The sequence below is a fragment of the Nyctereutes procyonoides genome, unplaced genomic scaffold, assembly GCF_905146905.1.
Source record: "Nyctereutes procyonoides isolate TBG_1078 unplaced genomic scaffold, NYPRO_anot_genome, whole genome shotgun sequence".
Classification (NCBI taxonomy): domain Eukaryota; kingdom Metazoa; phylum Chordata; class Mammalia; order Carnivora; family Canidae; genus Nyctereutes; species Nyctereutes procyonoides.
In genome coordinates this window covers 49,174,930-49,188,589 of record NW_026575140.1, presented here as the reverse complement: position 1 = coordinate 49,188,589, position 13,660 = coordinate 49,174,930, and the positions used below count along the sequence as shown (strand labels likewise).

The 13,660-nt window shown below is 38.9% G+C and overlaps 1 protein-coding gene across 2 annotated transcripts in view; it reads left to right on the top strand.

Annotated features, from left to right (window-relative positions):
• Positions 1-13,660, top strand: part of ULK2 (unc-51 like autophagy activating kinase 2) — an 83,813-nt gene that overhangs the window by 66,806 nt on the left and 3,347 nt on the right. The window contains exons 21-25 of one of the 2 annotated variants that reach the window (XM_055305432.1): positions 6,303-6,452; positions 7,979-8,190; positions 9,850-10,028; positions 10,456-10,574; positions 10,935-11,092. In XM_055305432.1, the coding sequence (XP_055161407.1) occupies positions 6,303-6,452; positions 7,979-8,190; positions 9,850-10,028; positions 10,456-10,574; positions 10,935-11,092 (818 nt within the window). The remainder of the gene's footprint in view (positions 1-6,302; positions 6,453-7,978; positions 8,191-9,849; positions 10,029-10,455; positions 10,575-10,934; positions 11,093-13,660) is intronic. The other variant, XM_055305433.1, reaches the window with a different exon arrangement.

Below are 13,660 nucleotides of genomic sequence, written 5' to 3'. Positions count from 1 at the left end.
GTGGTGTTTTCTGAGTTTCCTGGATCTGTGGTTTAGTTCTGTCATTAATTTTGGAAAATTCTCGGTCATTACTACTTCATATGTTTCTTCTCTTCCTTTCTCTCTTTCTTCCCCTCTGATAGTCCCATTAAGTGTATGTTACATTTTGTAGTGTTCTACAGTTCTTGAATATTCGGTTTTTCATTCTTATTTGTATTTGCTTTCCAGTTTTGGAAATTCATACTGACACATTTTCAGGTTAACTGATTCTCTCCTCAGCTATGTCCATTTCTAGTGAGCTCAACAAATGCATTATTCATTTCTGTTTCAGTGATTTTGATTTAGAACATTTCCATTTGGTTCTTTTGTAGAGTTTCCATCTCTTTTCTTATGTTATCCACCCATTCTTACATGTTGTTTACTTTTTCCATTAGACCCTCAGCATATTAATCATACTTATTTTAAATTTCTAGTTTGACAATTCCAATCTGTGCTATACGTGGGTCTGGTTCTGATGGTTGCTCTGTCTCATCAAACTGTATTTACCTTTCAATTTGTCTTTTAATTTTTTTTTTTAATAAAGCCTGACACGATATATTATATAAAAGGAATTGAGTTAAATAGAATGAGGCTTTTTGTTTTCCTGGCTAGGAGTTTGGCTTTGCTTAGTGTTTACTATAGCAGTAAGTGTCAGACTAAACTTTTGTCCATTGTTTTTGAGTTTCCCTAGATACCCCTTTTTAAATAACATCTGATCTTGAGACACCCGGATGGCTCAGCAGTTAAGCTTCTGCCTTTGGCTCAGGACGTGATCCTGGAGTCCCCGGATCAAGTCCCACATCGGGCTCCCTGCCTGGAGCCTGCTTCTCCCTCTGCCTATGTCTCTGCCTCTCTCTCTGTGTCTCTCATGAATAAATAAATACAATCTTAAAAAACAAATAACATCTGATCCTTGGCCTAACTCTATATATTTTCTTCTGAGGGTTTTATACCTTAGTTCTTACTTTTAGATCTGTGATCTGCTTTGACTGACTTCTTATGGATGATGTGATGTAGAGGTCCAGCTTTATTCTTTTGTGTGTGGATATTCAGTGGTCTTGGCACTGTTTATTGAAAAGATTATTCTTTCTTCCATCGAATTGTTTTGTCAGTCTTATAAATCTATTGACTATAAACATGTTTATTTATGGACTCCTAATTCTGTTTCATAGTAGTCTATGTCTATTATGCTGGCACCATACTACCTTGATTACTATACCTTCATAGTAACCAAGGAAATATGAGTCCTCCACCTTTGTTCTTCTTTTTCTTTCTTTCTTCTTTTTTAAGATTTTATTTATTTATTCATTAGAGACACAGAGGCAGAGTCATAGGTAGAGGGAGAAGCAGGCTCCCTGCAGGGAGACTGATGCAGGACTTGATCCCGGGATCCCAGGATCATGACCTGAGCCAAAGGCAGACACTCAACCACTGAGCCACCCAGCTGCCCCGGGTATTCTGCACTGTAAAATCACCATCCACAAGAAGTCAGTCAAAGCAGGTCACAGCCATTATTTATTTGGATTTTTTTCCCTGCTTTTTTCTGCCTCTCCTCTCTTCCTGGTACCCCCATCATGTATATAATACACATTATGCATAGGTATACTTAGTGGTGTCTCCTAGTTCTTTGAGGCTGTCTTTCTCTTTGTACTTCAGATTGCACAATCTCAATTGATTTATCTTGAAGTTCGTGGATTCTTTCTTCTAATTCACATCTGCTCTTCAACCTCTGTAGTGAATTTTTAATTTCAGTTACAGTTCTTTTTAGCTCACAGATTGGTATTTGGTTCTTTTTTATAATTTCTTTTTATTGATATTCTCTATTTGATGAGACATTATTATCATACTTAAATTTTTTTATTTGAATGTAGTTGACATACAATGTTACATTAGTTTTAGATATACAATGTAGTGATTCAGTGTTATGCTGTGCTCACCACAAGTGTAGCTGCCCCATACATCACTATTACAATATCAGTAATTCCTTATGCTGTACCTTTTATTCCCATGATTTACTCATTACATAACTGCAAGCCTGTATATATCCTACTCCTCTTCACCCATTTTGCCTTTCCCTCCACCCCTCCCCTCTGGCAACCATCAGTTTGTTCTCTGTATTTATAGGTTTGATTCTGCTTGTTTGTTTATTCATTTGTTTTGTTTTTCAGGTTCCACATATGACTGAAATCATATGGTATTTGTCTTTTTCAGTCTGACTTATTTCACTTGGGCATAATACACTCTGGATCCATCTATGTTGTCACAAATGGCAAGATCTCATCCTTTTATATGACTAATATTCCACTGTATTAGTAAGACACACACCACATCTTCTTTATTCATCTGTTGATGGACACTTAGGTTGCTTCCATATCTTTGCTATCATAAATAATGCATTAAATAGAGGGGTACATATATCTTTTTGAATTAGTGTTTCCATTTTCTTTGGGCAAATACCCACTAGTGTACTTAATTGGATCATATGGCATTTATATTTTTAAATTTTTGAGGAATCTTGATACTGTTTTCCACAGTGGTTGTGCCAATTTACACTATCACCAGCCATGCACAAGGATTCCTTTTTCTCCACATCCTCGCTAACACTTGTTATTCTTGTCTTTTTGATTTTAGGTATTCTGACAGGTATAAGGTCTTCCTTTACTTTTTAAATTGTGGTTTCCTTTATTTACTTGAAGATGTTTAAAACAGCTGCTTTGAAGTCTGTCTGCTAATTTGGACTCTCAGGAGTAGTTTCTGTTTATTTTTCTTGCCATATGTGGTCACTCTTCACTGTTTATTTGCACATACCAAGTTTAAAACTAGATATTTTATATTTTATATAAATTTTAAAATATTTTATATAATTTTTTTGTAGCAGTTCTGGATTCTGATTCCTTCAGGGACTCTTACCCTTTAACTTGTTGGTTTGAGCTTGTTTATTTGTTTAGTCTTGGCTGGACTATTTCAGTGAAAACTGTCTGCCTTGTAGTGTGAAGTCTCTGGCCTCAGTCTTCAGAGGGCACAGTGTTGACCTGTGTACAGTTGCCCTGGGATGACAGTGGCTTTCACAGGACTCTCTATGTCTTTGGTCTCTCAGGCTGTCTGCCTCTGTTGGCATCACACCCAGCTGGTGACCTCTGGTACTTATCCACTGAGTGCTCTATTGTTTTTAACAATAAATTGTGGAGACAGAAATTGTTCCACGGCCTTATCTGATTACATTTTGGACCTTTTGCAAAAGTAGTCTTTGGAGCCAATCTTCTTTCAGCCTTGTTCTGACTGTAGGAGGGCTCTTCTTAGCTGTTTCTTTCCCTAGTTCTCTCTGTTAAGCTTCTAGATGGTCTGTTAGTTTGTTGCGCTCATGGAGCTACCAGCCTCCTCTTACTTGTGTATCACCAAAATCTTCATTGTTTTTGACAGTGCTCTTAGGCCTGAACTTTCTCATGATCTATCTCAAATAAAGTCCATTTCCTTGGGGAAAATTTCAGTATTTTGTCTCTGCCTTCTCCACCCCCTTGGAAAATCTTGTGCACCATTACTCTAGAGCTAGGTGTGAGGACAGTGACCCATTTCTTTTAGAGTGACTCCCCTGCCTTCTGGACTGGGTGCTGGATGAGGTGGAAGCCTCTGGTCTTCTTGGCTTGTCTCTATTGGCATGAAACCTCTGCCAGGCAAAGTGAACTGAGAGAAGACAGTAAGAACTCTAGTATTTCATCTCTTGGCCTTGGTTTCACCCTAGAAGTAAGAGCTGGGTGGAGACAGTTCTTAATGAGTTGTGGTAGATATTCTTGAATAAATGTTTCATTTCTGCATGCTCTCACATTTTATAGGCCTTTAAATGATTGTGGGGTTTTTTTGTTTTTGTTTTGATTTTATTTCTTTAGCGACAGAGAGAGGGAGAGAGAGAGAGAGTGTGTGCATATGCTTGCTCCACACCCAGGACAGAGCCCAACGTGGGGCTCAATCTTATGAACCTGAGAATATGACCTGAACCAAAATCAAGTCAGATGCTCAACTGACTGAGCCACCCAGGTGCCCCTAGGTGGTTGTTTTTTTTTGTTGTTGTTGTTGTTTTTAATAATTTTCATCAGGGTACCTGGGTGGCATAGTCGACTAAGTGTCTGACTCTTGGTTTCGGCTCAGGTTGTGATTTCAGGGTCGTGAGATGAAACCCCATGTTGGCTCTGCACTTAGCACCAAGTCTCCTTAAGACTCTCCCTCCCTCAGCATGTATTCTACCCTCCCCTTAAAGGAATACATAATCTTAAATAATTTTCACCAGTTATGGTTGTTTCACTGAGAAGCAGGTTGTGTTGCTCCTACACTTTACACTGCCATTCTGAAAGTCTTGTTCTCCATGCTTTTCACCAGAAATCAGTCCCTAGGAATTGGGACAATTTTTGAAAATCGCTTGTTTGAAAGACCATATCATGTCTTGTCCTCCTTTAAAATTAAATTTACATTTATAGGGCTTGTAAGTTCTGCAGGAATATATGTTATAATTTAAGCCCAAGTTTGTATATGTGAAACTAGATTTTTCTCCTTTAACAATACCTAAGCATGAAATACATCTTTGGTCATTTTTATCCCCTTTTTCTCTTCCGTTTTCAACATGAACTTTATTATCATCATTTGAAATTACAGATTTCTCCTTCTAATCAGGAAGTTTCTGTTTCTCAAAATAAAAACTATTGATAGTAGGAAAAACTTAAGACCTTAAAACACTGTCATTGGCTTTTTTCTTTTTAAGATTTTTTTTTTTATTGATTCATGAGAGGCTGGAGAGAGAGGCAGAGGGAGAAGTAGGCTCCCTGCAGGGAGCCTGATATGGGACTGGATCCTAGATCCCAGGATCACAACCTGAGCCAAAGGAAGATGCTCAGCCACTGAGCTACCCAGCTGCTTCCACATCATTGGCTTTTTTTTTTTTAAAGATTTATTTATTTATTTATTTATTTATTTATTTATTCATTCATTCATTCATTCATGATAGGGAGAGAGAGAGAGAGGCAGAGACACAGGAGGAGGGAAAAGCAGGCTCCACGCCGGGAGCCCGATGTGGGACTCAATCCCGGGACTCCAGGATCATGCCCTGGGCCAAAGGCAGGCGCTAAACCGCTGAGCCACCCAGGGATCCCCCACATCATTGGCTTTTAAAATATATTCATGACCATCTTTAAATACATCTGTACCTACTAAAATAAAATCATAACAATACTGCATAGAGAGAATATGTCATTTTGTACATTTTATGTAACAATAGATATACTATTTAGTTAATTTCCACTTAATGTTCCCTTGCTCCCTAGAAGATTTTTATGAACTCTCTGTTGTAAATTAGATTCTTCAAATTTATTATGCTCTGTTGGACAGAGCTCCATGGACACTGATGGCAGTTTTTTCTATATCTGGTTCAGTGTATCTACTTTTTTTTAAAAAAAGATTTTATTTATTTATTCATGAGAATACACAGAGAGGAGAGAGAGAGAGAGAGGCAGAGACACAGGCAGAGGGAGAAGCAGGCTCCATGCAGGGAGCCTGACTTGGAACTCGATCCCGGGTCTCCAGGATCACGCCCTGGGCTGTAGGCGGCGCTAAACCGCTGAGCCACCAGGGCTGCCCTGTATCTACTTTTAAATTTGTGGTTTGTGTTGTTAATTCCTGCCTCCATTCTGTGTCCTCAGAAATGTAATGTTTTTGAGATGCCTGAGTGTGAAAAAGCTTTGAACAACTTTTATTGATTCTGCTTAGTTTGGTGGAGAGAGGCTTTTCACCTTCTGTTCCCTTCAGGCCATGCTGAGCCCATCAGGCCCCTCTGATATTGAGCCCATTCCATTCCTTCCTGACAGGTGTATGGCTGCAGTTCAAGGCATATATGTACTTCGACTCAACTTTCTCTCTCTTTTAAAGCTCTTATACTGTGGAGACTCCTGATCTCCCTTCGGCTTTCCCTCACATTTTTATTACAAGTTCTTGGTTTCTACTTTTTCGAGTGATCCTCAACAGGTGTGACTGCAGCTCATGTCCTTTAGAAGTATATGGAAGCAACTGTGAATACAAAGCTTTGGTGTGAAGAAGGTTCACATCCAAGAAGAGATTACTGTGAAATACTATTAATGGAGATCTGTGTCGAATTTCTGATTTTAATAGTAAAAAAATACCAAATATAAAAAAAAACAAAAACTCAGAAACCCTAATACAAAAGTGAAGGTCTCCCTATAATCCCACCCTCAAATATAAACACTATGGAAGCAATGTAACATTTTTGTAAATTTTCACTGTAGCCCCTGCAGGAGCTTGTGGTGGTGTACTGGCACCTCCTATAGGAACAGCAGCAAGTTCCAGGGCTGTCCTGTTCACTGTAGGATCTCCTCCACACAGTGCCACGGCCCCCACTTGTACCCATATGGTCCTTCGAACAAGAACAACCTCAGGTGAAGAATTGTCTTATTATCATTTTGGCTGGTGTTTGTGGAGTGGAGTGTTCTGTCAATGACCTAATGATGTGACTTAGACAAGTCCTTAACATCTGTGGACTTCAGTTCCTTTACCAATGACATTGAGATCATCATTTCCTTTACTTTATAGCGTTAAAAGGTATAAATGGGGCCTTATATGTGGGGGGAAAAGAAACTTTATAAAAGTACTATATATGTATAATAATACATACTATTAGAGCAATGTAATATAAATGTGAGTTCTCTATGGCAAAGCAGCTAGGCATGTATGGTGGTGCTTCTTCTATTAAAGGCTTATTTTATTTTTATTTTTATTTATTTATTTATTTATTTATTTATTTATTTATTTATTTATTTATATTTTTTTTAAGGCTTATTTTAGTACCTGTGGTAAATTTTTTGAAAACGGTAGATGGTTGTTTATCTTTGCTCTTTTCTTTTAGAAACCTCAGTTTTACCTGTTTTTGTATTTTGGGTCCTAATCTTTGCACTTAATCCTACTTCCATTTATATAGGCCAGTAGGTTGCTTTTATCATCCATGCTCTATAGATAGGTTATTAATACCCCAAATTAAGAAAGTATTTAGATTGGACTTGAAATTAGCTGCCATTGGCATCATTTTCTATGTTGTACCTTGTGTTCTTTAAATTCTCTGATGCTACCTAAGTTACCAATCAAGATGTCAGGAGATTTATAAGCAAAGGATTATAAATAGATAATGAGAGAGGAAGTAGAGCCAATAATCTTGTTCTTCAGATTATTAAAAGTATTAAATAATAATAAAATATCGTTTTCAGAAAGGGTCATTTTATACCTTTAAGGAAGCCAACACTAAGATTTAATGCTCAGCGTTGCTGAGGTTTGGTGGGATCTGCGTGCCTACTCCGAGCTGCTGTAGAAAGTAGTGTGACAGTTCTTACCAAGAGCTCTGAAAATGTAACATCTGATCTGTGGTAATCCCATTCCTGTTTATAATATCACTTCAGAGTACTTATCACAAATGAATCATTCAAAAGAAGGGAAAACTTTGGATTTCATTATAGTGTTATTTGTGATATAAAAATCAGAAATAGTATAAATCCTCCGGACAATCATCACATGTATAAATTTAGTGAACGGCTATGCATCTGCTGCATTTTATGATGATGAGGACTGTGGAGTAACAGGGAGAAATGTGTATGCTATAAACTTGTTTAAAGCTAGCCATGATGATGTCTCCGAAATACACGTATCAACAAGGAGTAAAGGTGAACTTGGAAAAATAAAACCTATTCATATGCTCCCGTGAGGGGTCAGTGACTTTACCTTTAACATGTCCTCAGTCCCTTGGCTAGTGGGTGGGGGGAGCTGGCGGTGCTAGTGGGCGGGGCCGGGGCTGGTGGGCGGGGTTGGCGGCTAGTGGGGGGGGGTCAAGGGGGGGCCAGTGGGAGGGGCTGGCGGACCCAGAAGCCCCAGCCTGTGCTCACCGCGGGCCCGCACCGCCTGTCTTGTCTCCTTGCAGCCGGCTCCAGCAGCTCCGGAGGCTCCGTATGCTCTGCAAGTGGCCGCGTGTATGTGGGCTCCCCGCCGCTGGGGCCGTGCCTGGGGTCTTCCCCTCCAGGAGCAGAGACAGCTCCTGGCCTGAGATACATGCCTCATGGTGCTTCACCCCCCAGCCTAGAGGGCCTCATCACCTTTGAGGCCCCCGAACTGCCAGAGGAAACACTGATGGAGGTAGAGAAGAGACCACTGCGGCATGTCCCTGTAATGTGGAGACCACCAAAGGGGGTTCTAGGGATGAGGAAAGAACAAAATACTCTCAAAAGTTCTCAAGTTTTTTTTTTCTTTTAACTTGTCTTTCCTATTTGAAAAACATTGCTGACAAAATTTCAGAATAGTGTTGACAGTGACAACTCATCCAGAACAAGCTTTGCTTGATAGGAAGTGACACACACAGATTTTTCATCTGAAGTTGTTTTACTACTTTCAGGACTTGTAAAGCATATTCCTTGTCCTAAAACCATAACTTTTTTTTTCAGTGGTTGCTTTTCTTCATTAAGATAAAGATAATGACATCCAGGCTTAAAAAAGTAATACAGCATAACGCCAGATTAGTCACGCTGAGAAATAAACCTGCCAAGCAGGTGCTCACATCTGTAGACCAGCACATTCTGTCCATGGAGCCAGTTCTACGGGGAAAAACACATCATAATCAGAAGCATTCTGAACACCGGTTTAGAACAAGAGAAATTAATTTTATGACTCCAAAGACCATTAAATTCTTGGCTTTAGGGCAGTATTCCGTGGCTTGCACTGTGTCCTCACCCCTGGTCACAGTGCTAACATAGCTTGCACTTCAAATTTAAATGGTCAGTTCTCCAGACCAATAGAGAAGTTCTCTCTCCATGCTGGACCTCTAACATTTCTCCTTTGTGTGAATGAGAATTAAGTATTTCACATAAAAGTTATAAAATGTTGCATGCAAAATTTATTAATGATTTTATAGTAAATTTAGTAGTAATTTCGAACATGTGTAATCCAGTCCTAAAATTGGAAAAGCAGTTGTCAGAGTTTTTTCAGTGTCCATCTTTTAGACACAAAATGTTTTCCAAAATACATTTTTCTGCTGTAGTGGAATATATAGTCCAGTATGCTGTCAGAGAGCAGAGGGACTTTCCAAAGTTAATTGGAAAGTTAATCTTCTTTCTCTAGGAAAATGGCTCACATCCTTTTTAAATGATAAATGGAGAATGAGAAGCTTAGTCTTACTAATGTTTCTTTCAGGAAACATTTAGAGCTAAAAACATCTCAAAACAACATTAATTTTAGAATACCCATTTTTAATGCATGCTATTATGTCTATCTCTACTCCTGTTTTTAACTAATTGAACAGTTTACAGAAATTTAGAGCTTTGGTATTAGGAATCACTGTGAACTGAAAGCCTACCAGAAATTAAAACATCTCTGAATGCTTTAATAAGTCAGTTGAGTTAACAAAACTATCAAGAGGTATGGTTTAGTGTGCAGAATATCCTTATAATCCTGGTATTTATTTTGTCATGTTTTGTCTCATGTATGTTGACTTCATTGTTTAGGGGTTTTGTGTGTGTGTGTGTTTGTGTGTGTGTGTGTGGTGAAAGCACAGTGACCTCATATCTTTGAAACAATTTTGTGGCTGCTCTCATCCATACATATGCACATACCCACATTTTGTTTCACCTCTGTTTATTTTCTTACTAGTTTTCTGAAACTTAAAACTCTTGGTCTGTTTTGCTCATCCTGATATTCATAAGTATATTGAAACACAGTAGCATTAGCCATGGTTTATATACAGAAATAAGTGTGTGCTGTTTCTTAGCTGCAAATTTCTAAGACAAATTGGCTTTGCCACAGCGGGAACACACAGACACCTTACGCCACCTGAACGTGATGTTGACGTTCACTGAATGTGTGCTGGATCTGACAGCGGTGCGGGGAGGACACCCGGAGCTGTGCACATCTGCTGTCTCCTTATACCAGATCCAGGAGAGTGTGGTTGTGGACCAGATCAGCCAACTAAGCAAAGACTGGGGGTAGGTGCCCCCTTTGCCATTCACATCCAGATTCTTCATGCTTTCTGTACATTCATGTCTGAGATGGAGGCCTTGTCACGTACCAGGGATCATATTTCCTTATGAAAAGCTACAAGGGAGCTCTAAGTTATGTCACTATGCTAGATCTCACTGTGTGAGCTAAGACTTGAAGATTCTGAAACTGTAGCACTGACCTTTCCTTGTAACTTATGCTGTTAAAGACATTTGATGATGAAGAGATGGTATTGATTTTTGAGTATACCTGTTGAGTATACCTGAGCCTTTTTCCTTCAGAAGTTATTTGTGCATTAAAAACGTCGAGGACAATGATATTTCTTTAGAAATGCTGTTTTAATGGTGACACGATATGTAGAGATGTCTGGCATGTTGGCTCCCACAGTAACATTCTGCTGCCTTCCTGGTACAGGCGGGTGGAGCAGCTGGTGTTATACATGAAAGCGGCACAGCTGTTAGCAGCCTCTCTGCATCTCGCCAAAGCCCAGATCAAGTCCGGGAAGCTGAGCCCATCCACGGCTGTGAAACAAGGTATGGCTGGAGTGTGGCAGTACTGGACACACAGGTCCTTAGGCCTCCCCTTTTCCCCATTATACTAAGAGAGTTTTTGATGAGGAATTCTGTTATTTAATATTCTTAAAGGGACAAGGATGCTTTTTCGTTGTTTGTTTTGTTTTGTTTCCATTTAATTGATACAGAGAACAATCAGGGTACTTTATTTTCAACTTTTTCTTAACTGGAAGGGAACACATGGAAGAATCTGATTTCTGGTCCTTTTTTTTTTTCAAGGATCATTTAGTGATCCTTGAAAATCAGCAGGAAAGGTGCATGTCACTGTGACTTTTTTTACTTTTGGAGGAAAATTAAAATTAGTTCTCAACTTCTTTTCAGTTGTCAAAAATCTGAACGAACGATATAAATTCTGCATCACCATGTGCAAGAAGCTTACGGAAAAGCTGAATCGCTTCTTCTCTGACAAACAGAGATTTATTGATGAAATCAACAGTGTGACTGCAGAGAAACTCATCTATAATTGTGCTGTAGAAATGGTAACCCTTTCTAAGGTTGAATATTATGTAAGAGTATCTTTTGAGTTGAATACCCACTTGACATTTTCCTTTTATTTTATTTTTTTTAAGATTTACTTATTTGAGAGAGCTAGTGAAGGAGGGGCAGAGGGAGAGGGAGAGAGCCTCAAGCAGACTCTGTGCTTAGCACAAAGCCCCACTCAGGGCTGGATCTCATGACCCTGAAATCAGGACCTGAGCTGTAACCAAGAGTAAGAGGCTTAACCAACCATTTCCCAGGCACCCCTTGCCATTATTCTTTTCAAAAGACTTTATGCCCTTAACCACTCCTAAGTCCCACACATTGTGATGACCTCTTATGAAAAGAGTAATTAGATGTAATTAACACAAGTAACACATGAAGTGACATTAACATTGGCTACCACATTTGGTGACATTTTATTTTACCTCTTAAAAATTGCTAACGTCAGACACAGTCTCATCTTTTTATACTTTGCATCTAAAAACCTTGGCTGGATCTGCATTTTCTACTCTTTCAGAAATTTTGGCATAATAAAACATTAGAAAAAATACTACTCTGTTAACCAATTCATGTGCCCAGACTCTACTTACTGACTTATGTATAGGTACAAAGTAAACTTTACTTTTCCAATTGTGTGGTTATTCTATTAAATGATTTGTTTCTGTCTCATGGCGGGAAAACTGCTTTGAAGTAGAAATAAAATTAGGGACTGTTAAAGAAGTGGTTAAGTGGGGGAAAAATTATTGAACAGTCTTATTTTTTGCCACATTAATGTTACAAATTCACCCCCCCCCAAATTTGTCCACTTTGAGTTGTACTGTTATATTACCCTTGCCCTCATTATGAAAGCCATTATCAAAAAAGTCAGAGGAAAATAACTTTGGAATATAAACTGTTGATGAGAATAATAGACATTATTTTGCTCTAAACTGTTGCTATAAATAACGTACATTCTATCACTCTATACTGAATTAAGACTTGATATGATAAACTATTTTTAGAAGTTTGTGCCAGGAAAAATGTCCTCTCCTAAGGAGTTATGGTGCTCCTTTCTCTTCTGATAATAAGAGCAGTACAACTTGAATAAGTTCCTCCTTTTGTCCAGGCTACATAGCAAGCTCGTCGATATTAACACTATGTCTAGTTGGTTATTTCTTCTTCCTTTTTAGTTTCTGCACCCATTTTATTTGTTTTATCATAAGAGGCATTAACATATTGTTTGAAAGAAACAGAAGATATTGACAAGTACATTAGGATTCTGGGGTACTGACAGTCCTGGCATTTAATGATTAAGGAGAATGTTAAAAAACAAAATTCAACCAAGTAATATTGAAGATCTAATTGGCTTTGTTAAACGATTCATGAATCAGGCAGCATCCCATCTAGCAAGCAGAGGGGAGCTCTGCTGAGCTAAACAAAACAGGATTTTATAGGCAGAGAGGGGTATAAAAAAGAAGAAAGGGATTTACCAGCCAGGAATGCATGTTTAAGGCAAAGTTGCTCTCCTGGGGGTGGAGGGGGATTGGTGGTGGAAGGGATCTATTGACCAGGAAATGCCTTGTTGATGGTTGAAAGTTACATTCCCCAGGCACTGAAATTGCAGTTAGGTTGGGTATTAAGTCTTGGTTTACTGACTTGCTCTAAGTAATTCTATTTGGGGCCTAATTTCAGAACACTGTTGGGAAAACTCAAATACAATGTGTGAGTACTACTACTGTGCCCGCTTTCCAGAAAGCCCCTCCCCACCTTTCCCATCACCTGGCTAACCCCTGCTCCTTCTGTAGGACTCAACCTAAACATCACTTCCTGGAGGCTTTCCCTAATCTTTTCTTCCTTCCATGTTGGATTAGACACACCCAAGCATATATTCTGTACCATTTTGGGGCTTCCTCCTATAAGACCATGTGTCCCTTGGAATTAGAATGCCATGTTTTTCAGGCCTGTATGTCCCTCTAGATTGTGAGCACTCCTTCAGTGTGTGGTGCCTGGCACCCGGTAAGGTGCTCCGCACATATATCTGAGTGAATGAATGACTACACCAGAAAATTATTTGGTTAAAAGAAGCTAATAAATGACTTTTAACACCATTTAATTATCTTATTATAACAAAATCTACTTGAATGAAATGTCAGGTTGCCCTAGAGTGAAAGTATGTTTAAAATAATTTTTTTAAGTGTAGTCATAGAAGAGCCAGTTTAGAAGTATAAATTTTATGAGTCCTGAATCTGAGTCCGAGACTTGTTTGAATGTAGAATAACTCTTTCATCAAGAAGGTCCTGTTTTATATTGCTCACCTTTGAATTTTATAGTTCAGTAGATTATATCATTTTGTCAAAATGTATTAATTTTACGGGCAGCCCGGGTGGCTCAGCGGTTTAGCGCCACCTTCAGCCCAGATTGTGGTCCTGGAGACCCGGGATCGAGTCCCACATCAGGCTCACTGCATGGAATGGAGCCTGCTTCTCCCTCTGCCTGTGTCTCTGCCTCTCTCTGCATCTCTCATGAATAGATAAATAAAATCTTTTTTAAAAAGTGTTAATTTTAGATAGATTCCATTAAAAGTTGCA